Here is a 24,565-nt window from a genome sequence, read left to right on the forward strand (position 1 = left end):
TTTTATGCAGCAAAAATACATACAAAACACACCCTTTTAGAAATGAATGAACTCATAAAACGTATATATTATAAAAAGTAAATTACACTTTACAGCTTAATAACTGCTACTTCTTTTTTGAAATAAATCGGTCCAGGACGTTGTAAGTCTTCTTACTCTTTTGTTTTGCTTCAGGTAAGACGTTGTTCATGGCCTTCTTGAATTCCTGCAGTACATTTTATATTTAAAAAAAACCTAAACAAATCCAAATAAAGTACCTTTCTGGCCTCTTCCTGGACGATCTTTTTATTTTTGGCGATTTTCACCGATCCTCCTTTACCTTTCGCCTTGTTTCTCGGCTCGTAGTTTATTTTAGGGGGTTTTAGGTGCTAAAAATGATTTGTATCAATTGAAATTAGTTTTTCTTTAAAGTATCCTAAAAGTTGTTACATGAATAGTTAAGATATTCAGATTTCTGTGAAGCTTTTGACGAAGTCAAGATTTTTTTAAAGGCATTAAAATACCTAGAAGCGAAATAATGAGCAAATTTGAAAACTCCTTTTTATTATACAAAAAAAATGCCAAAGTCAACTTTGACAGGCTGTCAACCACGTTATGGTGAAGGCACGGGGATAACATTTTAATGTGCCGTACAGGCATTAATTTCAATCATATAAATGTAAATTTCTTCCTCCTACATAAACTAAAAGCGAAATAATGAGCAAATTTGAAAACCCCTTTTTATTATACAAAAATATGCAAAAGTCAACTTTGACAGGCTGTCCATCACGTTATAATGAAGGTACAGGGACAAAACTTTAATTAGCTGTTTAGGCATCAATACTAATTAAAAGAATTTTAATTTCCCTTTTCTTAATAAAATAGGAACAAAGTTATGAGCGAATTTCAAAACGCCTTTTATTATTGAGAAAAGTCAACTTTAACAGGCCGTCACCCCCTTTGTGGTGAAAGCGCGGGGATAAAATGTTAACGTCACCTACAGGCTTGAATACCAATTATACAAATGTAAATTTCTTCCTTCTACATAAACTAGAAGCGAAATAATGAGTAAATTTGAAAATCCCTTTTTATTATACAAAAAAATGGAATAGTCAACTTTGACAGACTATCAATCACGTTATGGTGAAGGCACGTGGATAAAATTTTAACTAGAAGTTCAGGCATCAAAATTAATTAAAATAATTTAAATTACTCTTTTTTAAGTAAAACAGAAACAAAGTTATTAGCGAATTTCAGAACACCTTTTACTATTGAAGAAAAATGTAAAAGTCAACTTTACCAGGCCGTCACCCACTTTGTGGTGAAGGCGCGGGGATAAATATTAATAATAATGTTAACGTCACGTACAGGCTTGAATGCCAATTATACAAATGTAAATTTCTTCCTTCTACATAAACTAGAAGCGAAATAATGAGCAAATTTGAAAACCCCTTTTTATTAGACAAAAAAATGCCAAAGTCAACTTTGACAGACTGTCAACCACGTTATGGTGAAGGCACGGGGATAAAATTTTAACTAGCTGTTCAGACATCAATACTGATTAAAATAATGTAAATTTTCCTTTTCTAAGTAAAATCTGAATGTAGTTATGAATAAATTTCGAAATCTTCTTTAATTGTTGAAAAAAATTTAAAAGTCAACTTTGACAGGCTGTCAATCAAGTTAAGGTGAAGGCACAGGAATAAAATTTTAATGTGCCATACACGCATTAATTTCAATCATATAAATGTAAATTTCTTTCTTCTATGTAAACTAGAAGCGAAATAATAAGCAAATTTGAAAACCCCTTTTTATTATACAAAAATATGCAAAAGTCAACTTTGACAGGCTGTCCATCACGTTTTAATGAAGGCACAGGGATAAAACTTTAATTAGCTGTTCAGGCATCAATACTAATTAAAATAATGTAAATTTCCCTTTTTTAAGTAAAATAGAAACAAAGTTATGAGCGAATTCCCAAACGCCTTTTATTATTGAAGAAAAATGTAAAAGTCAACTTTAACAGGCCGTCACCCACCTTGTAGTAAAGGCGCGGAAATGAAATTTTAACGTCACGCACAGGCGTGCATCCTAATCATATAAATGTAAATTTCTTGCGTCTATGTAGCCTAGAAACGAAATTATGAGCAAATTTGAACACCACCTTATATTATTCAAAAAAATGTAAAAGTCAACTTTGACAGGCTGTCAATCAAGTTATGGTGAACGCACAGGGATAAAATTTCATTAACCAGTACAGACATGAATCACAATTATAAAACGATAAATTTATTTCTTCTATGTAAACTAGAAGCGAAATAATAAGCGCATTTGAAGATAGTATCAAGTTTTTCCAATGCATTAAAACAAACGTCAATAACTCAAAAAATATTATACTTACAAGTAAACTTGTGAGAACCTTTTTGGTAAAGAAACTCATCAGCTTTTAGACGAAACTAAAATCAATAAAATCGGCCCACAAGTTTTTAAAATATTGAAATTTTTGTAAAGCCTTTGATAATATCAAGACTTTTGCGATGCATTGAAATAAAGCTCCATAACTCCAAAACTATTGTAGTTACAAGGAAACTTGTAAGAACCTTTTTGGTAAAGAAACTCAACAGCTTTCACATAAAACTAAAATCAATAAAATCGTTACACAGATTTTCAAGATATTTAGATTCCAGTAAAGCCTTTGATTCCAGTAGCGATGCCAGATTCGATGTATTAAGCTCAATAGCTTCAAAACGGTTGTAAGACACTCATCAATTTCACAGTAATGAAAAATAGTAACTACATACTAGTGCATTAAAAACAGCAAATTTTATAAGCCTTTTAACGTGCGAAAAGCGAATACTAGTAAAATAACCCTTGTAAGTCACTAAAGCACTTAAAAACCTTACCAATAATTTCTTCTTGGCCTCGATCTTATCCCTTAGAGTGACAACGTCTACTTCAGCGATCACCGTCGGATCCAGGCTAATTAAATCAGGTTGAATCTGGAAATTTGAAAGGTGTGTAATTTACTCCCCGCCCAAGTTTGAAATCATTAATCGCCCTATTACCTTCTCCAGAAGTGATTTAACTTCGGCCTCCTGCCTCTGCTTCTTACTCTGGAACGGGTTCGCTTCGTAAGTGTCAAAGTTGGGTTCACCCGAACCAGGAACCAGGAGACTAGTGAAACCCCGAGCGGTTGACACGCCCAGGACGTCCTCGTACGAACAGAAGTTAAAGTTGCCTATTGGGTTATTGAATCTATGCCTTAAGTAGGGTCTTTTGGCACTCTCAGTACAACAATCCCTTCAAGAATTATTAATTTATTATTGATTTTTTGGGTGAATAATGAGCTGTATCACCTGTACACTTCGACAACGTTTCCCATACCGACCGCTAACATTTTTTTCTGGGAAAATGCCAGATTTGTTGCCGCAGTGACTAATTTATACTCCTGCACTGGCCCTTCCAGTTTTCTTACGTCCCAGATTTTTAATTCTCTGTTACTTGCTGAAGTAGCCATGTACCTGGGTATGTATAGGAATGTCTTTATGTTTTCCTTCAGTCTTTCAACAATTGGCAACATTGTTCATAAAAATTATGGTAACTAGGTACTTACATTCCTGTGGGATCTACATGAACTCCCAATACCGGTGCCTTATGGCACAACATTTTTGCAAGTGGATCCCTGGAATTAGGACTCCACATGGAGACCACCCCTTTGGCATGCCCCAAACACAAACAAGCGTTCCATGGATTTTGAGTTAATACACTTAAAGGGCCTAAATTTGTGTTAAACTGAGAAACTAACTGTCCTATAGAGACATCAAGCCAACTCAAATACCCCTCATCGCTCTAAATAATTATTAAATTTAATTAAACCAGAATTGCTTAAGTTAGAATATTACTTACGCAACTTGCCAGTAAAAAATGATAAGGCAAAAACTCCAACCTAGTGACTTTATTAAGTCTTTTAACGCAGTGCAACTCGATACCTTGGTTATCATAAATATACACCCAATCTTTTTGGGCTATGGCAAACATTGTTTCCACATGTAAATAGCTCACATCATGTACACTTTCCATCACATTTATTTCGCAATGGAGTTTTTTTGTTACCCAGTCGAACGAGGCCACATGGCCCTTTTTGCCCCCCAAAACCAGATGCCTACCGTTTCTTGTATATTTAGATCTGTAAGTGATAATTATTTTCAATTTTGTTTTTTTTTTTAAGGGGTTATATGAATAACCTGTAAGGCCCGAACTCCAGTTGAAGCTCAAAGGCTTTGGCAGCTGCTGAAACATCTACACTATCTGCGATTTGTTTTTGAGTAAATTGTGTTGAGGTTTCACCGGGTTCAGGTTCGAGGAAACCAGATTCTTCTGTCAGAAGAACCTATGTAAAATAAATGATAATAAAGGTACTGAAAGATTGAGATGTGATTGTTGGGACCTTATAACTGTCCTTTTTTTTATGTGTTTATTGTTTGCAAGAATACCATCTCTTTTTGTTATGGTTTTTTTCATCATCATGATACATAAGAGCCTTAAGGGAAATTAGAATACAACAAAGCATTTTTTGATTCTGATTAAAAAAAACATTGTGAAATAAGTAATCACTTACTTCAGCTGTAGCGGCAACATCTGTCGCATACTTAATATCTCTCTCCTTCTCCTCTGCTTTTTTCTGATGAACTTTTGTGTGGATTTTCTTCAAGTTAACTCCCTCACCTTTAGAGTGTTTTTCCAACCACTCAGTTGGCACTTTAAACCGTTTTCGTTTTCCCTCGTTCGGTCTGAGTTTCTTCACTGTGTCCTTCTCAAAAATACTGGTTCCCCCTTTGGGTTTTTTTACAATTTTACTGTTTTTGTTCAAGTTTGTTTTATTGTTTTGGAATTTTTTAGTGGACCGATCTTCTCGCCGTCGGCCCCAGGCCTTCGTTTTAACCTCGGACACATCGAATTCGATGATTTCTTGGCTGTTTGACGGTTTTGTTGATTTAGATTTCCCTGGCTCAGCTGGTTCATTTTTTGTGAAATATCTTTGATTAGCCTAGAAATTTAAGAAGGCAATTAATTTTAGGTGAATATTATAGTAAAGGGATATACTACCTTAACCATTTTATTCAGGTTTTAAGTGCTTTTCATGGATTTTTTATGAAATTCTCACTTCACTGCCTAATTTTTACAGGTTATGTTTTTGTTTGTGTTTTGACCATGTGCCATAAGGCAACAGGCCACCCGGAATACATGCAGCGTTGCAACGTTAGGCAATTTTAATTAATATGATAACTTCTCCAGCAGTAAATAATGTAAAATTGTTATTAACTATATATGCGTAGTAATATATGTGAAGAATATGCATGAATCGAATAAATAGAATGAGGACTTATATTGTAATTAAGACCTGGAATTGTAAGGCTTGGCAACGTTGTTAAGTCTTGTCACAACTGTCAATTGTTTCTATTTTTGACATTTACAGAGTTGCCACGGGAGGATATATTTTCCAATAATAAATAATCTCATGTGGATCCTTTCTTTCCTGGAAAAAAATACGTTTTTTGATTATTGAAGAGATTCCACACTTCCTAATCATTTTAAATTATTCATTATTAAGCAATATTATCCCGGAACTTTGAAGCTTGGCAACACTGCTCCCTTTGCTTACAATTGTCAAACTTTTTTAATTGATAATTTTGCACCGTTGCCAAACTGGTGTATTGTTCCCCAAAACTTTTCTGAATTTCAGTACGGCGTGATAATATTTCCTTGGCAAAAAATGCCTTAAATTAATACTCTATATCTGTAATTGCACGAAAATTTATTAATTAATTAGTTTTAAAATCCTACACATCCATATTTGAGCTCAATTTGAATTTTTTTTTAAATTTACTGTTAGTTAAATCCAATCGACTGATGTGGCAACCCTGTTTAATCTAAATATATAACATAATATACATTCCTTTATTGCTATTTGGCTTTGTACTTTATTTAAATTGTTTACATTGTTCATATACAAGCTATTTTGTTGATATTGCATTTTTCTATTTATTAAATATTGCAGCTTTAGAGGTCAGCGAGCTAAAAACGCAAATGTAGATGTTTCAGTTACTTTGAGGCCCACAGGGGTTAAATTATTTAGTGGAATACTTTAATAACCCACTAAAAGGTGTAAAAGATCCGTTTCCTAGGTCTTAAACTCTTTGTAACGTAACTATTACACCCTAGGCATTAAAGTACCATGAAATATTACTGGTTCAACAAAAACTGTTGCGTCCCAGAATGCTTCAATTCCTCAACCGAGGGTGCAGGATGCAACAAGGAGTATTACGATCTGCCCGCGGAGCCCCAGGCTCGCAAACGGTGGCTCGAGGCGGCCCTTATACAGGACGCGGAAGACTTAAAAGTTTGCGAAGACCATTTTCAGGTTAGAAATCATTTTATTAATTTCCTTAGTTTGTGTTTTGTTTCTTTTTTCTGTCAAATTGACACATTCAAAATATTATTAGTGATTTGTTTGCCCTTTTCATGTCTGACATTGGTAAAATGGCTTTAAGCGTAAATCGGAAGGTATGAGAACATGATTTTTAGTGTACATTTTTTAAATAAACCTTTATGAACTTTGTTCTCTATATCCGTGCAGGATGGAGACATATTTAGGGACAAATCGAACAGGAAGAAACTGAGGCTCAATTCGGTGCCTTCACAAAAACTGCCACAGAACATTTGTATGGTGTGCCTAGGGGCGAAAAAGAAGCTGGAATGGGTGCCGGAACACAAGGTACAATTTTGGTTATAAGTATTTATACAGATGTATTGTGTTTTTTTTTAGCAAGTGCTTTGTGTGTGTCCTCCCGCTCAACCTTTACACACAGTAATTTCCTCACCAAATAAGAGGTAAAAATGTAATAAATTTCTTAGTAGATAGTATATTTTTTAAGTATCTTAGATCTCGGATGTCTTGGTCACAAGATGAGAAAAAAACCTTATTTAAAGGCATCAAGGGCCACGGGGATGTGAAAAAGGTGAACAGCCAGTGCCGGATTAATTGGGCAAAAGTGATCACTTATTGCAGGTAAGTGTGTTATTATTTTAAATAAGTTTTATGGTTTATAACATTAATTTTAGGAAAAATGAATGTTTCGGCAATGAAAAGGAGTTAAGAATCTGTTGGCAGAACATGAAAGCCAATGCAAAGAAAGTATACAATTGTGAGATGGTCGGAACAAAACTTGAGAGGAAAATTTGCAAATATTTATACGGGAAACCACAAAAGAAGGCTGTAAAAGCAAATGTGCAGTAAGTTATCCTTTTTTTTTTAACAGGAAATTCCTATTAATAAGGCAGCATATGCTGAACAGATAAAAAGTAATTATACAAAACCAATAAACTGAAACAACTACGTCGTTTGTCGAAATTTCATCTGTAAATACGCGCATTCTTACGCTCCGCGAATTTGCTTTATTTTACACGATTAGAAAGAGGTAGACTTCAGATTCTTACATATTTTCTGCTTCTTGGCATTGTCTTTGCAATATTCTGATCTGGTACTGCTAGTGATTGGTGGTTCATGAGTAATTGTGATTTTCAGTGGAAACAATAGAAATTCTCAGATAACAATACGTTTTTTTTTTTTTTTTTTTGTGCGTCTATGAGAATCAATACCTGAACATTCTTGGTATTTATTTTGCCGCTCTGCTTAAGCCAACGAGTTTGAAGAATTGGATTTGTTGATTTTTAATAATAATTTCCAAGTCACCGTGTTTTCGGATTTGGAGTTTTTGGGAGCCTGTTAAATTGCTATTTTGATCTATATCATGGCTTGTGGAAGGTGTGGTGCAAGTCTAACAGATAGAGAGGTAAAATATAAGATTGTTTGCGACTTCTGTAATGTCGTGCATTGCTTATCATGTTCAAAATTTACTACATCAGAGGCTCAGGTCACTCAAATGAAGACTAGAGTCATGTGTTTTGTGTGTTCTGTGTGCAAACCCAGCTTGCGGATAAGCAGCACGGATAACAGCTCCCCAACAAATGCTGCTATTTTTCTGGAAGCTCAAATGAAATCCTTTCAAAACACAATCACCAACCAAATTTCTTGTGGTTTTCATGATGCTAATATTGCATTCCAGGAGGGACTTATGAGATTGGTCGAGAATTGGTGATGATTCTAATAATAATAATAATAATAAGCTTTATTTCCAACAGGTTACATATACCCAGTTACAGGAAAATCAATTAAATATATAAATGTACGAATGCATGAATTGTATTAGATTCATGCAACTAAACTATAAAAGAACTACAAAAGAATTGCTATATAATAAAAAAAAAAAAAAAAAGTAGTGAACTTGAGAAAATAAATAATAAAAAATCAACACTAAATTAGGATAAGAATCAAGAATTAATTTAAATCAAAAGACCAAAAAAAAAAAAAAAAAAATTAGTAAATAAATGTATTCAAGCTAAAAACTAAATAACCAAAGACTAAATAACCTAGCCTCCCCCACCAACCATACGCAGGTGATTCAAGATAAGTGCCAAATCATCATGGTGAATGTCACAAGAATCAGCAATAGTGTTAAAGTTTTGACACATAAAGTGAATAGGACTCTGGTACAGAATGTTGGACCTGGCTGTGTCCAAGTTAAAAACTGGACACTGTCTGGATCCTAGGCGTGGTATATGAAAGCAAATCCTTTGCAAAAGGGATGGGCAGTCAATTTTATGGTTAAGTAAATTAAACAAGAATTTCACCGAATGCATCTCTCTTCTCTTCGCAAGTGACCGTTCAGTATATCTAGAGAGCAGCAGGTTATGGTCAAAACCCCTTGGAGGATAGACTCCATCATCCTTAAATGCCAAACATTTAAGGAATCGCCGTTGGACTGATTCTAATAGGTGAATGTGCTGGTTGTAAATGGGAGACCAAACGAGGGAGCAGTAGTCCAGCCTGGATCTAACAAATGCATAGTAGAGCGTTTTGGCAGTGGCAGTGTTCAAAAAAAGTTTGCAATTTCTAATAATAAAGCCTAGCATGCGAGTAGCTCTAGAAACAGTATCTTCAATGTGAGGGATAAAAGAAAATTTTTGGTCAAAGGTGACTCCAAGATCCTTGAAACAGGTAGACCTTGCCAGAGACTCTCCATTAACTGAGTAATTAAAGGTAATTGGACTTTTGATACGAAAGTAGCTGGCCACATTACACTTGGAAACATTAAGGTTAAGCCGATTCAAAGTGCACCAATGGTGTACAGCATTCATGTTCTCTTGCAGTAGACCACAATCTGCTATAGAGTCAATCCTATGGAAAAGCTTTAGGTCATCAGCATATGCTAACCGAGAGCAATTGAGGGTGGAGATCAAGTCATTAGCGAAAACGTTAAAGAGAAGGGGGCCCAAGTTCGAGCCCTGAGGAACTCCAGAGGTGGGTGAAAAACAAGCAGATCTAAAGCCTTCGACCACTACAAACTGAGAGCGGTCAACTAAATAGGAGTTAAGGAGCTTTATCAAGCGATCGGAGAATCCAAACTGGCGTTCAAGCTTATTTAATAGGATGAAGTGGTCAATCTGGTCAAAAGCCTTTTGAAAGTCTGTGTAGATAACATCGATTTGACTTCTATCGTTAAGTGCTTCGCACACAAACTGAGAGAAGAATGCTAGGTTTGTAGTACATGAGCGGCCAGAAACAAAGCCATGTTGATCGTTGGCCAGCATGGACTTAACCTTGGGAAAAATTAATTTATAGAGAGCCAACTCAAATAACTTTGAGAAATTGCACAGAATGGATATAGGGCGGTAATTCTCTATTGTTCCAGCATCGCCCTTTTTAAAGATAGGGCAAACTTTAGCTTGCTTCCAGATATTGGGAAAAATACCTGTGTTAAGGATCAGATTAAAAATGTGGAGCAGAGGGTCTGTAAGTGCAACAGAGCAGTCCTTAGCTAAAAAACTAGGAATTAGATCTGGGCCAGAGGTCATTTTGCTTTTGAGACACTTGCTCGCCATTATAATGTCGGTCGCCGCGAGCGCGACGACGTCTATGCAAGTTAAGGGAGGTTCAGAGACGACAGGATGATCGCTAGGAAGTGAGTTCGTGTATACACTCCTGAAATAATCTCCAAAAGCGGACACAATGCTGTCAGGCGTATTGTATGATTGGTTAGAAAGCTTCATTGAGCCGGGGATTTGAGTCTGATTACGTTTGCTTCGAATAAAAGACCAAAATTCACTCGGATCGGAGGTTATTTTGTTCTCAATACTATGGATGTACATTTTGTAGGCTTGTGCAGTTAGAGCTTTAATTGTCTTGCGCAGAGATCTAAATATCTCTAGATGTTGTTTAGACTTGGAAATCTTAAAATCACGAAATGCTCTTTCCTTTTTATATATATTACGAATTATGTCAGCCGAAAACCAGGGAGGGAAACGTCTTTTACGTTTTACCTTGAAGGGTACCGCTCTAGCGAAAGTGTTGTTCAGTATATCATAAAAAACATCACATGCGGAGTTGACGTCCTGCTGCACCATGATAGGCGACCAATCAGTATCTAGTAGCAGCTGATACAAAAGCGGAAAGTTAGCCTTTCTAAAATTAAATTCCTTTATTTCAGATTTATTAAGGGGTAGGTTATTGAGAGAGATAAGGCCTGCATGGAATTCAAATGACAAAGAAGGATGGTAGGTATCCTCCGGGACAAGAGATGCACCGCTGTTAAGTACAGAGATGTTAAAGCTTGCAAAGATTAAATCCAAACAGCGAAGATTGTTATTTACCACGTTATTGAATTGCTTATAGTTTAGGAAATCAAAAAAATTACTTAGAAGTTGACGTTTACTATTGGGAGATACCGAGTGTTCAATATAAGTGGGGACATTAAAGTCTCCCAGGATAATCACATGTTCAGAATAGATTGCATTAACCATGGAAAAGGCTTCGAGAAAGCGTTCTAATTGCACGGAGTCGATGGAAGGAGGAACGTACAATACAAAAATATACAGTATGAAATGATTAAATTTGACTTTACATCCTACCAGATCGATTTCCGGTATTTCTTGGCTGATCGCAGAGAGGTCGAGGGCTTCCGAGGAGAGGTGGTTCAGAATCCCCAGTAAAACACCACCACCCCTTGAAGCAGCAACAAGGTCAATTCTTCTATCAGAACGGTACATTACGTATGAGTTGGGAAGGATTTCACCATCAAGTATATCATTTTGGAGCCAAGTTTCTGTGATGGAAATAATATCATAGCCAGAAGTAGACGCAGCACTAAAGCAGGTATTGGTCTTGGAGCGCAGGCCGCGGGCGTTCTGGTAATAGCAAGAAACTAGATTTTTTAAGGAGGGGGAGGTGGTTGCCCTTGGTTTTTTGCCGCTATTGAGGGAATACCATTGATATACTTAATGAAGAGGTTATCTTCACCACGGTCCCTGCGCAGCCTTAGTTCTTCCTTGACTTTATTAAGGTGTTCCAACTGAGCCGGGGTAAGGTCAGACTCAATGTATATCTTTTTTCCTGAGAACTTACTCCTGTTCTTCAGTAGGATTCCGACATCCCCATGGTTCACCAGTGTGATCTTAACTGGTCTGCAGCCATTACAGTTGGGTTTTCCAAATCTAGACGCCTTGGATATAGGAATATTACGGCCACACACATCGTTAAGCAGAGTAGAGATGTCTGCTGTGAAAGTCGGATCTTCAGACAACTCGGACTTTAGGTTAAAAAGCATTAAATTGCAGTTACGTTTTTGCCTCTCAATAATTTCCTGCAACACAACATTACTAGCCTCGGCGTTTGATTGAGTAAGTGGTGGTTGTTGAGACTTGCCATTGGAAGCCAATGGCATCTTAGATGAGGTAACCTCCACCTGTAATGCATCCAACTTTGTCCTGACCCTTTCAAGTTCATCCAGTACAACAGGCAGTTTAGATATTTCAGTCTTCAGCACTCCAACATCCCTTTCGAGTACTCCTACACGATCGATCAGTCCCAGCAGCTGCTTGACGCTGCCTAAGCACTCTTTACAGTAGAAGGGCATAGATCTCTTGCTTAACACCACTGCCCTGATTTCAGTAGCACTTAAGTCACTGCAGCTTTGACAGACCATGCTTCTACAATGGTCGCAAGGGTAACCAAAAACCTCCCCATTTCTTTTAGGTTCTCTGCAAGTAACTGCAGTCTTACACTTAGTGCAAGAGCCAGACATTGCGATATCGGTACCCTCGCCCAGCTCCACTCACACCACGAAGGCAAGTGGAAAACGCCACTTGTTCGTGGGAGGAAAAACTGTGTCGATATTGCAGTCCAACACTACTTAAGGTTTAATGCACAGAGAAAAATAAAAATTAAAAAAATTATGTGGTTAGATGCACTCTTGATAAATGACACTGGTTTGTTTATGTTATGGTTGTAAGTTATGAGACTATTAAGTTATGGGACTTGGCAGTGTCTTCTTTTTGGACTTTACCCATTGTTTACGGCGAGCGGAATACTCTCCTACACAATAACTTAACTTTTAAAGACATTAACCCACTTAAAAACTTAATAATTTTGAGACCAATAATATAAACGTCAATGCCTCCGTGACCTGTGAATTGTTAAAACTACTACAAGCAAAAAATGAAGGGCTAGAGGCCAGGTTGACAACACTGGAAGAGGATTTAAACATGCTCAAGGATCTTATTCCATCAAAGTCATCCTGCCCCCCAACTAATATAACTAATATAACTTCTCTAACATCTAACAGTAGCCCATACCTACGCAAAAAGGGTTGATCCAATCAGATCAAGGCCTAGTAGCTCTTCAATGGCTGGCGCCAATTCTGAAGCAAAATCACAGAATAGGTCGACACCACAATCAATCCATCGAACTAACCCTGGCAGACAAACAGTCATCATTGGGACTTCTTCTGAAGCTTCTTCACTATCTGCAGCTGATAGACGTCAGTGGTTGTATTTGGGCAGATGCAATCCGGACACTACTGAGCAGCAGATTCTAAAATACCTTGAGAAGCAACTAAACATCTCAGATGTTAAATGTGCCATATTGGATAAGAATGAGGATGTTGTATCCTTTAGGATAGGGGTAAAAGAGTCCCTACTGAAGGGACTACTTGACCCGAACCTCTGGCCAGCCGGTATAGCGGTCAAGGAATTTCGTCCCAGGCGCACTCAGGGCCGAGGGGCGAATTTTCAGTTAGACCCAACACTGTCTCAGCGCCCACAGTAGATGATGTATCGTTCTTTTATCAGAACGTGAGGGGCTTAAAAACTAAACGAAAGGGATTTCTCTGTGCTGCCCAAGCAGAAGACTACCACATTCTTGCCCTAACTGAAACTGAAGCTGGATCCTACAGTCAACGACGGTGAATTCCTTAGCTCCAACTACTGTGTGTATAGAACGGACCGCAACACTAGTAACAGTTCAAAAAGTAGAGGCGGGGGTGTGCTCCTAGCAGTGAGCAACACCCTAAAATCCCATCGTTTGCCAACTGCTGACAATTCACTTAAAGAAATCTGGATCTCTGTGCGTCTTGGTGATGGCGAGGATTATTGCATTGGCTGCATTTATGTTCCTCTATCCATGGATCTATCTGTGTATGAAGCGCATTGTGCCTCTGTTACCAAAGCTTGCGAGAGCTTTAATAATGTTCTTATTGTTGGTGACTTTAACCTTTCTAATATTTCATGGTTACCTAGTGATGATCATTATGACTTAACCCCAAATAATGTTACATCTGATAAAGAAAATCTTTTATGTGACACATTCACTTTTCTAGGTTTAATGCAGCTCAATGCAGTGGTTAATGATCATGGAACAATTCTTGACCTTTGCTTTACAACTTTTCATTCCACTTTAACAACTAAATGTAATGGTTTAGTTGGGTCAGATCCTTACCATCCTGCTCTTGAGCTGCAACTACCCAATAGTAAGTCCAATTACCTGGAACTACCTATAACATATTTTTACAACTTTAATCAAGCAGATTTTGTGTCTATAAATAACTACTTTTCTACATACAACTGGATGTCTATAATTGTTAACGATAACTTAAATACCACTGTTGCAAACTTCTATTCTGTTTATGATTGTTTGAATCTGTTTGTGCCAATAAAAAAACACTCTCCCAAGAAACATTATCCACCATGGTTTTCTAGAGAACTAAAAAGTCTAGTTATTCAGAAAAAAATAGCACATAGAAGGTACAGACAGTCAGGATCAAATACTGATTACTTAAGTTTTAGTGTTCTGCGCTCGGAATGCCGTTCATTATCTAGTGAATGCTACAGACATTACATTGAGAGAGCCGAAAATGCAATAGAGAACGATAGCAAGACCTTTTGGAAATTTGTAAGACTTCAGTCCAATCAAAGCGATTCTACCGTTCCAGATGAGATGTTCCTTCATGATCTCAGGGCCGATACTGGTATTTCTATTGCAAATCTCTTTGCCACCCACTTTTTATCTGTATTTAACAAGAATACTAACCCTTCTAATGCCTCTGACGGTCTCGATACCTCATGTAAATTTAACCATATCAACCACGTGTTCCTTAGTGCTACTACAATTGAAACAGCATTAGCTAAACTGGACAGCAGAAAGGGAGCGGGTCCCGATGGAATTCCAAACAGGCTTTTGAAAGAATGCAGCCATTCCCTTTTCCTTCCACTTTTTCATATTTTCAATTTGTCCCTAACTTCTGGAACTTTTCCAGAGAACTGGAAGCTATCTCATGTATGTCCTATTTATAAATCTGGGAATAAGAGTGACATAACTAACTATCGTCCCATTAGTATCCTCTATGCAATTCCTAAGCTGTTCGAGCACTGTGTAGAGGTGGTTCTATCTGGCACATTTCAGGAAATAATTGGAGATCAACAGCATGGATTCACCAGAGGTCGTTCTGTGGATACAAACTTGTTTGTTTTTAGCAACTATATCTTCAAATCTTTTGCCGACGGTAATGAAACACATGCGATATACACGGACTTTAGTAAAGTCTTCGATAGGGTCAACCATAATATTCTTATCTCTCATATTTCAGATCTCGGCATCAGCGGATCTCTTCTACTTTGGATCAAGATCTAGAGAGCAGCGTGTTAAAATTGGTGGTTTTTTGTCCAACCCATATTTGACAACTTCAGGGGTCCCTCAGGGCTCCCATTTGGGACCATTGTTATTCAGTCTCTTTATCAATCACCTCGGCTCCCTACTGGAGTCTGAGTTTTTGCTCTTCGCTGATGATTTGAAAATTTTTCGGCGGATTTCCTCCTCTCAGGATCAGTTAGTGCTTCAGAGAGATATAAACAGAGTGTTTTCCTGGTGTAAGTCGAATGAAATGTCATTGAATGTTAAGAAATGTGGGTTTATGAGGTTTACTCGTTTAAGGGTCTCCCCTCCTTGTCAATATGTTATTGATGGTATCCCCTTGAAGGAGCTTGACTCAGTCAAGGATTTGGGTGTCTTTCTGGACCCAAGTCTTACTTTCTCCCACCACTTCGAAAATAGAAAGAAAGAAAGGAAGAAAGAAAATGTGCTATATTACGTAAGACAACAAAATCTTGTGTACAAGCATCCTAAAAACTAAAAAATTCCAAATTCACTTTAAATTTTAAACAAACATAACTTCTAAAACACTTTACCATAAAATTTACACACATTACCAAAATTAATCATAACAAAACAGATTGAGAAAAAAAAGCATCTTTTTGATAAATTTCATTAAAAAATAAGTAAAGCTGTCAATAAAACAGAATTTAGAAGAAGTAAATTACATTATTTAACAGGAAACAAACTGTAATACGAATGTATAACGAACTGTAAATAGAGCTAATAAACTGCTTGGTTTTATCAAAAGATCTTGCAAAGACTTTACTAATGTGTCAGCATTGAAGACACTATATATTTGCCTGGTGAGATCTCTTCTCGAATTCTCCAATATTGTTTGGTCACCTCATTTTCTGATTCACATTGAGAGGCTTGAAAATATCCAGCACAAGTTTATCAGGTTTGCCAGATATACTCTTATGAAGTCAGGCCTGGATCTTACCTGTTCAGAGACCATGTCCTACCTGAGCATAAACTCCTTATCAAGTAGAAGGCAGTTCTTTGATGTTTGCTTTGCGTTTAAGGTTCTGAATGGTATTGTTAGAAGTCCGGAATGTCTGTGCCTTTTCTCTTTGCATGTATCTTCTTACACAACACGAGGTCAGGCGCTTCTCCATATTCCCTTTTGCAGAACATCCTATCTACTAAACAGTCCTATAAATAGAATAGCTTCTACAGTGAATAGATTTGCAAAAGATCTTGATTTTTTCAGTACATCTTTAAATAAATTTAAGTCGTCAGCTAGGGCAACTATCTTGGGATAGTGCCCTACTCCCACTCTTTGGATTAGGTTTAGCACAGTATTGTTTATTAGTATTATAGTTTTTACTTAAGACTACTGTTAATTATTAATAAGTACTTGAAATGTTATATACGTTGATAAATAAATAAATAAATAAATAAACTAAATACATTAGGTAAACAGCATATAAAACTTAAGAGTCTACAAAAATTGATTTGACTCAAAAACAGCCGAAATTTGAAGCTCATAACTTTAGAGCAATACTACAGGCAAGAGAGAATTAAATGGAGAGTTTATATCTGAAATTTGATTTGGAATTCGCCGTGTTGTTTTGCGCTCTTGTTTGGAACCCACCTTAATACGGAAATAGTGGTCATATAATTTTGATTTTTTGGCACACGTGTAAAGTTAAGTGCAACATAGGGTCCGTGAGATTTTGGTAGCCGTAGTCCGGAGGAAAGTGCCCGAAAAAGTGAGAAAAACATATTTCCTTTGTCCGTTTTATCGCATTCTTTGTCCTTTATACTATACAATAGAGAAGATCAAAGCTCCGACGGGTTGACTGGGCCAAAACCTTATCGCTAATCCACAAAAAAAAAAAAAAATAACAACAACAAGAACGGTGACTCCGCATATTATTTACACTTTTCGTTCTAATTTAAAACCGAGGCTTAAAATGTCGCATGATTGCTATAAATGCAATCAGCATTACATTCTGAAGGAGAATAAGGAGAAACTATTTGGGTATCTACTTGTGATTTTTGCAAGAGGATCATATGTGGGGAGTGTACCGGCTTAATGGCACAGGAAGTGAGAGTAATTCCCAGTGCCGTGCGAGCTACTATATGTACTTTTGCCCGGAATGCAAGGATTCCATCAGAAAGCTACCTCAAATACAAAGTAAAGCGGATAGGACTGACGTTGAGTTAAAAGCAATTAAGGAACAGGGTGTCAAAACGGCCGAGAACCTGGCCTTGCTTAAGAATGTGGTGGATACCCTAAAAGGTTCCATGGAAAGAAGAAAAAGAGAATCTGAAGAAGTTAGGAAGGAAATCAAAGAAGTAAGAAATGATATGAGTCAAGTAACCAAAAAACTACCAGAAACAAGCTATGCCGATGCATTAAAAAAACTCGAGAAGAGGGTGGATACTATGAAAGCACCAGCTAAAGTAAGCATTAAACCGACCTTCTTTGAGATGAAGGAAAGAGAGCGAAGAGCGACCAACGTCCTAATATTTGGTGTTAAAGAGTCGAACAAGGATAGCACTCAAGAAAAAGCAAAAGATGACCTACAAAAGGTAACAGGTCTTTTTTTGGGGATGAATCTCGCTCTGCCAGAAGAGACCAAAATATTTAGGCTGGGAAGAGAAGCTGCGGATAAACGAAGACCCCTTAGAGTGATCCTGCCAACAAAAGAAGAAGCTCTGAAGGCCCTAAAGAGTAGGAAGTTACTTGAGGAGAAACGACCAAGCATTTACATGAAAAACAGAGGCCCAGAGAACGTTCTTGAAGGGGGTCCTGGCCGACTTAGAGGAACATAAGGCCGAAGGAAGGACCAATTTAATCATAAAGTACTTAAATGGTATACCTACAATTATCGAAAAGGCCGAAAAAAACTAAATTGCTCTGGGGTAGTTGATGTTTCGTTTTGGTATAGTAATTTGAACTCGGTGGTGAACAAGATAGACGAATGAAAAGCAAGAGCTGCAACAGCGAATCCCACTTTTATTATGCTGACAGAAACATGGCTGCAGGGCGGCACAAGTGATAGCCTGATTAGCATAGATGGATATAATATACATACCGCGGAGACTGTCAAAATCAAAAAGGGGGAGGTGTATGTATTCTGGCCAAGGAAAAAATTAATAGCTTTAAAATAAATTGCATTTTCTCAGATATTCACAAATTCCAAACACCAATTGATGCAGTATGGCTGGATGTCCAGATATGTGAAGTGAATTTGTCTGTTGCTTATTTATACAGACCGGGAACAACCACTAGCGAAGAGGTCAATACCCACATGATAGATACTATAAAAAAGGGCATACACATCATCAAAATGTCCAACAATTGTTGTGGGAGACTTCAACTACCCCAACATTAACTGGAAAAGCCTCTCAATTGCACCACCAGACAAAAAGACGCAGGATTTTATCAACATGTATCAAGAAAGAGCCCAGCAGTTGATTGATTTCCCAACAAGATACAGAAAAGACCAAAGTTCCCTTTTGGACCTCTTCAAAACCAACGATCCTAAAAGCATCTTTGATCTTTGCTCAGAACCGCCCATTGGCCGCAGCGACCATGTCGTAATAAAAGCAAAAACACAACTAAAAATTCCACCCAAACAAACACAAGCAATTGTAAGAAGGAACTTTTACACTGCAAACTATGAAGAAATCAACCACTTCATTCAACTACAACCAGCGCATGCGAACAAATCAATCTTCGAAAACTTTCAAAATGTTGTGAATGGTGCTATCGAACAATACATTCCTACCGGACGTGTGAAAACAAACCCCCAAAAACCATGGATAAATGAAAATATTTTCAAAGAAATTAACAAAAAACGGAAACTATGGGAAAAGTATATAACAAACAAAACTCAGGACAAATATCAAGCCTATATGTGCCAAAATAATATTACCAAACATAAGTTGGTCGACGCCAGAAAGAAATATGAAAATGGTCTTGCAAACTCGGTCTCGCCAAATAAACTATTTAAATATGTAAATCGCAACTTAAACTCGAAAATCTCAACCATAACCCTAAAAGATACAGCAACCCAGCAGTTTCTAGACAGCAAATCCATGGCGGAAACATTCGCAGAACAGTTTGATACAGCATTCACGAAGGATTCATATCCAATTCCATTATTGCCTAATCACAGCAGGGTGCAACCCTCAATTGTAACTATTCATTTTACAAAAGAGAAAGTCGAAGAAGCGCTTAAAAATATGAAAAGGGACCCAAGCCCAGGACCAGGTAAAATCCCAACAGTTTTCCTTCAAAATTGCAGAAATTCCCTCAGTCCCTTGCTTTCGGGGACAATGCAGGAATGCTTAGAACAAGGAAAGATACCAGAAGAATGGAAACATTCAAAACGGAACAAACCGGAAAACTACAGACCTATCAGCCTCACATGCAACCCACTGAAATGTATGGAGAAAGTAATAGTTAAGGAGCTCATAGCATTCTTTCTGGAGAATGGTTTGATACCTGCCTCTCAGCATGGATTTTTGCCTAAACGTTCAACAACAACAAACCTTTTAGAGTGTAGAGACGACAATGGCCAGCCAACAGACATAATATATCTTGACTATGAAAAGGCATTTGATAAGCTCTTAATGGCAAAGCTGGAGCATTTTGGAGTCAGAGGAAAGCTGCTTGATCTGATCAAGGCATTACTGAATGAGAGATTCTACCAGGTTATAGTCAATGGGGAGCTGTCCAGTTCACATTGAGTGAGCAGCGGCGTTATCCAGGGATCGGTAGTTGGCCCAGTGCTTTTTACATCATATTTGTTTGATCTAGTTGGACTTATAAAGATGGACACAAGTCTGTTTGCAGATGACTGCAAAATATATGCTAATCCTCTAACCAGCGCAGTGCTGCTCCAGGCAGACCTGCAGAATGCTGAGATGTGGTCAAGGCAATGGGGTATGAAAATGTATCCAAATGCACAGTGTTGAGGATCGGTCCAGATAATCCTGATAATGAATATTTTCTGGATGGATGTGCCTTAAAATCAGTGAACGAACAAAATGACCTAGGAGTCCTAATAACATCAGACCTAAAATGGGAACGTCATATAACCAGAATTTGTAAAAAAGCAAACTCGCTAGTCTATCTGATAAAACAAGCTTTTAGGGACCATTCTATTGAAATGATATCCACTCTATACAAAAGTTACATAAGACCAAAAAATTACGAATTAAGCGAGGTGCCATATCCAGAAAGATTAATCAGGTTTGGTTTGACCACTCTCAGAGAGCGAAGACATAGAGGCGATCTCATCGAAACCTACAAGATTACCAGTGGTTATTACCAGTGCAATTTGGCGAACCTTTTCCACTAATATAGCCAAAACCATCATCTCCGAGGACATACAAGGAAGCTTGAAAAAGAAAGAACAGCAAAACTTCCCAGAAAAAACTTTGTAACAAATCGTGCAGTGCACTTGTAGAACTCGTTAAATCAGGAAACGGTGACGGCCCCAAATACGAATATCTTCAAGAATCGCGTTGATGTTGAGCTGGGACAAAATTCGGAGAGAATGATCCACTACTGCATGTGAGCAGGTCCACCTACTCAAGCCTGAAACATACGGAAGAAACAATAGCTTCATCGGTCTCACCGCCTGATATTGTCAACATAATAATAATAATCATAATAATAAAATATATATATATAAACATATATAACACCGCCCAACAGCATGTATGTTGCATGGAATATTTTTATGATTCTAGGCTTATTTTTAATGCTGATATTAAATAATGTCATCAGTTTATATGTGTCAGCTCTAGTTTTTGAGTTAAAAGGAGGGAGTATTTTTTGGGAATTAAAAATACACTCAACGTACAAACATTTTTAATTACAAGAACTATACACTCAGGAATTTTCTTTTATATGATTTTCTACTAGTTTTGAATGAACTGCTACTCTGAATACTCCAGCAAAAATCGGCCAACATATGTGCATCCCAGCGACCCTGAAATCGTTCCTCCATGGTTCGAAGATCTTGGTGGAATCGTTCACCCTGTTCTTCACTCATGTCACCGAGATTTTCAGGAAAATGGTGTAAATGGCTGTGTAGGAAGTGCACTTTGATGCTCATGTTACATCCAAGTCGCTGGAAGTGTGACAACATCTCTTCGACGTGCGCAATGTAATCATCACCCTTCCTATTACCTAAGAAATTTTGGATAACCCAAACAAAGGAATCCCATGCATTCTTCTCAATTTCTGACATTGAGCTGGTGAAATTAGGATCGTTTACCAACTTGCGAATTTGTGGACCATCAAATATACCTGCCTTGAGTTTTTCTGAACTTAGACTTGGAAATTTCCTTGAAATATATTTGAAACATTCACCATCCCTGGAAGTAGTGCTTCCCTAGAGGGCCATTCTTTTTTTGACCAATGTTCTGATTTTGCTCTACTATCCCATAAACACATAAAACAAGGATATTTAGTGTAGCCTCCTTGTTGTCCTAAAAGGAAGTTCACCATCTTAAGATCAACGCAAATCACCCATTTATGATCGTTATATTTGATTTTGTTCATGACCAGTGCTATTTTGGGGTATTCTTCCTTAACTTTAGTTGAATGTGCTATTGGTATGGAGCCTAGTTTATTTCCGTTGTGCAATAGTACACACTTCAAACTCCGTTTTGACGAGTCAATAAATAAACGCCAATCGATTGGTTCATATTTCTGCAAGCCCATGGCAGTCATTAAACCAGAAATATTAGTACAAAATACAAAATTATCCTCCTCAGCGAAAAAGGGAAGTAAGTATTTTTCTCGAGTGCGGTAATAAGCAACTTTAGTTTCTTTAGTTAAAAGATTTCTCTCTTTTAATCTGGAGGCCAATAATTCAGACGAAGTTTTGGATAGTCCAAGGTCTCTAATTAAATCATCAAGTGCACTTTGATCGAATGGTTTTGGTTCAAAGAGATTTTCTGGAACAAACTCGTCATCGCTCATGCTACTCAGTTCATTCAATTCATCAGGACTTTCTGTAGATGTAGATGGTAATGGTAAAGATGTATCTTTTGAGCTCCTTACAGGCCTCACAGCTGATGTTGATGTGGGGTAAATCCATTTGGAGCGGTTCGTCTTGTTGATTCCTTTTATATTAACAACGCAAAAATAGCAGTCATCGTGATGATTTAAAGGTTCACGCCAAATCATTGGGGATTGGAATTTAAAAGAGAGTCTCTTCTTAGTGGCCCATAAACGTAATTCTTCAACACAAATTTTGCACACAATATTGGGCACCCAGCACTTGTTATCTGTTTCCAAAGGAAAACCAAAACACTCTAAATACGCTCGTTTCCCAGAGTCTGACATATTCAATCGAAATTTTTGAAAAACAAATTCACCACAAATATAACAAAAACAATTCGGATCGTTAATGCAGACCCTTCTTAGCGAAGTCATGATGAAAATTACAATAATTTATCTAAAACTATAATAGATAAAAAACCAAAAATTAAGATAAATGAGAAGAACGTAGCTATATCTAAACAACTCGAGCTGTTAGAGTAAAACTGACGACAGATTCGAAATCAGATGCCTCGAATTAGTAAACAACAATAAAAATATTTCAGTCAACATAAAATAACCTTCGATTTGTTGTGCAGTGTAATGGTTATTAGGTTATAATCATTGCAGCAATTTTGCGTTTGAATGTAGCTAAACAGGTCAATATTATTATTGCTGTGTAAAATATTAAATCAATATCAAGCTCGATATAATGGTGCATTTTATTGATGTGTTTGTTGAATGTCAGTTTGTGAAACCCCTAGATCCCTCACAGAGTCGACATTTTCTAAGGGAGTATTACCTAACCTGTAACTGTGCTTAATTTCGTTGCGAATATTTGAGATTGACTTGCACTTTCTAATATTCGGAGGTAGTTTATTTATTGTACACCAATGTCTCTTTGCAATAGATCACAATCCTCTTTATTTTAGAACCAAAGAAGAATCAATAGATACACCTTCCTCCGAGGAGGAAGAGGATGAAGAACCGGATTTAAAGATGCCCGTTTTAGAACCGGAAGTGTATACTACCGATACCAATGAGGAAGTGAAAGAGAAACCGGATGTCGTAAAGGAAACCGAAGACGAGGATAGTGATGAGTATTATTCAATATCTGACGTGGAGGAGAAGTTCCAAATACGCATTAGACCATACGAAGTAAGTTTTCGATTTTATTTTATCGTTATATGAAAAATATCCAATAATTTATTTTAGGCCAAAGATGTTATATCACTATTGTCTTCTGATGAAGACCAGTGAATCTTTTTTTGTTCCAAAAGTTTGCATTAGGATTGGAGGATTATTAGGTTAAGTTTTCAAGTGAGTTAAACAAAAGTGACAGAAATATATTAGTTTCAAAAGTTAATTTATAATTTTTTTAATCTGAAATTCTTTTAAATCATCATGTTTAACCTGGAGCAGATTGGATTTGTAATGGCAATAACTTGACTCAATTGGGTATTGTTATTAAGAAGATATTCAAGTTTGTTGAAGGGGGAACTCAAGTACAGGGTCCGGCAAAATGATCTCCCACTTTTTGCGCCGCCACTGAGCCCGAATCAGCTAAGAGGGAGCGTAGCCGGTTGGCTGCGCGCGCCTTGCCATTTCTGTTGTCGCCGTGAACTGGACGGGCGAGCATCGTGTCTTCGTTATCGAAACATTTTTCAAAAGTAACGAATCTGTGATTACGACACAAAGAAATGTTCGTACTCACTTCGCGCTTGGTAGACATGATCCAGTTCCGGATCGCAAAACAATACTGTTGTGGGTTTCAAATTTTAGAGCTATAGGTTCGGCCTTACTGGTAGACCCAGAAGTGTTCCGACACCTGAAAACATTGCAGCTGTAAGAGAAGCAGTTGAACGATCTCCTAGACGTTCAGGTTGTTAAACATGCGTAAACTTTGCGTTTGTCAGATCGTTCTGTGAGAAGAATTTTGCACACCGATCTGAAGTTCCACCTATACAAAATGATGATCGTGCAAGAACTTAGTGAACGGGACTGGGAAAATCGCCGGGAATGTTCCAATGATATTCTGCAAAACGTCCCACAAAATGCGCTTTTAATAACGAGTGACGAGGCTCATTTCCATTTGTCTGGCTGCGTGAACAAGCAGAATTATCGCTACTGGGCACCAGAAAATCCGCGGCAACTTCATGAAAGGCCACTTCACAACCAACGTGTTACCGTTTGGTGTGCTGTTGGTTCTTTTGGTGTTTGGGGTCCTTATTTTTTTGAAAAAGGAGGGGTAACGGTTACCGTAACTGCTGATCGATATGTCGACATGCTACGTAATTTTTTGGAACCAAAACTTAGGATACTTGAACATCCGGATGTGTGGTTTCAACAGGATGGGGCTACAGCTCATACGGCAAGAAGGACAACCCAACTAGCAATTTTAGTTACGGCTACAACATTGTTTGACTATATTACTTTATTCAAGTAATAAATCGGTAACTGGTACCAAAAAA

The 24,565-nt window shown here is 37.4% G+C and overlaps 2 protein-coding genes across 4 annotated transcripts; one reads left to right on the plus strand and one right to left on the minus strand.

The window, feature by feature from the left end:
* Positions 1-47: 47 nt before the first annotated feature.
* LOC126741108 (WD repeat-containing protein 46) lies at positions 48-5,318 on the minus strand. The gene is made up of 10 exons (XM_050447439.1): positions 5,086-5,318; positions 4,598-5,026; positions 4,224-4,369; positions 3,886-4,165; positions 3,593-3,828; positions 3,336-3,500; positions 3,045-3,279; positions 2,883-2,978; positions 258-368; positions 48-205 (listed from the first exon to the last, which is right to left on the minus strand). The coding sequence occupies exons 1-10, from the start codon at positions 5,092-5,094 to the stop codon at positions 107-109; spliced, it is 1,806 nt and encodes a 601-aa protein (XP_050303396.1). The 5' UTR covers positions 5,095-5,318; the 3' UTR covers positions 48-106.
* A 624-nt stretch (positions 5,319-5,942) lies between these two features.
* Positions 5,943-23,460, plus strand: LOC126740934 (uncharacterized). Of its 3 annotated transcripts, XM_050447133.1 has the most exons (8): positions 5,943-6,142; positions 6,202-6,400; positions 6,617-6,754; positions 6,806-6,870; positions 6,923-7,048; positions 7,102-7,272; positions 23,027-23,252; positions 23,310-23,460. In XM_050447133.1, exons 2-8 carry the CDS (start codon positions 6,215-6,217, stop codon positions 23,352-23,354), a joined length of 957 nt encoding a protein of 318 aa, XP_050303090.1. In that variant the 5' UTR covers positions 5,943-6,142; positions 6,202-6,214; the 3' UTR covers positions 23,355-23,460. The 3 variants fall into 3 exon arrangements, 2 of the variants coding, with proteins under 2 accessions (XP_050303090.1, XP_050303091.1); XM_050447134.1 differs by lacking the exons at positions 5,943-6,142; positions 6,202-6,400 and adding an exon at positions 6,412-6,543; XR_007662065.1 differs by lacking the exons at positions 5,943-6,142; positions 6,202-6,400; positions 6,617-6,754; ... (2 more) ...; positions 7,102-7,272; positions 23,310-23,460 and adding an exon at positions 18,061-22,965 and having other exon boundaries at positions 23,027-23,173.
* Positions 23,461-24,565: the final 1,105 nt, after the last annotated feature.

The sequence above is a fragment of the Anthonomus grandis genome, chromosome 10 (genome assembly GCF_022605725.1).
Source record: "Anthonomus grandis grandis chromosome 10, icAntGran1.3, whole genome shotgun sequence".
Classification (NCBI taxonomy): Eukaryota; Metazoa; Arthropoda; class Insecta; order Coleoptera; family Curculionidae; genus Anthonomus; species Anthonomus grandis.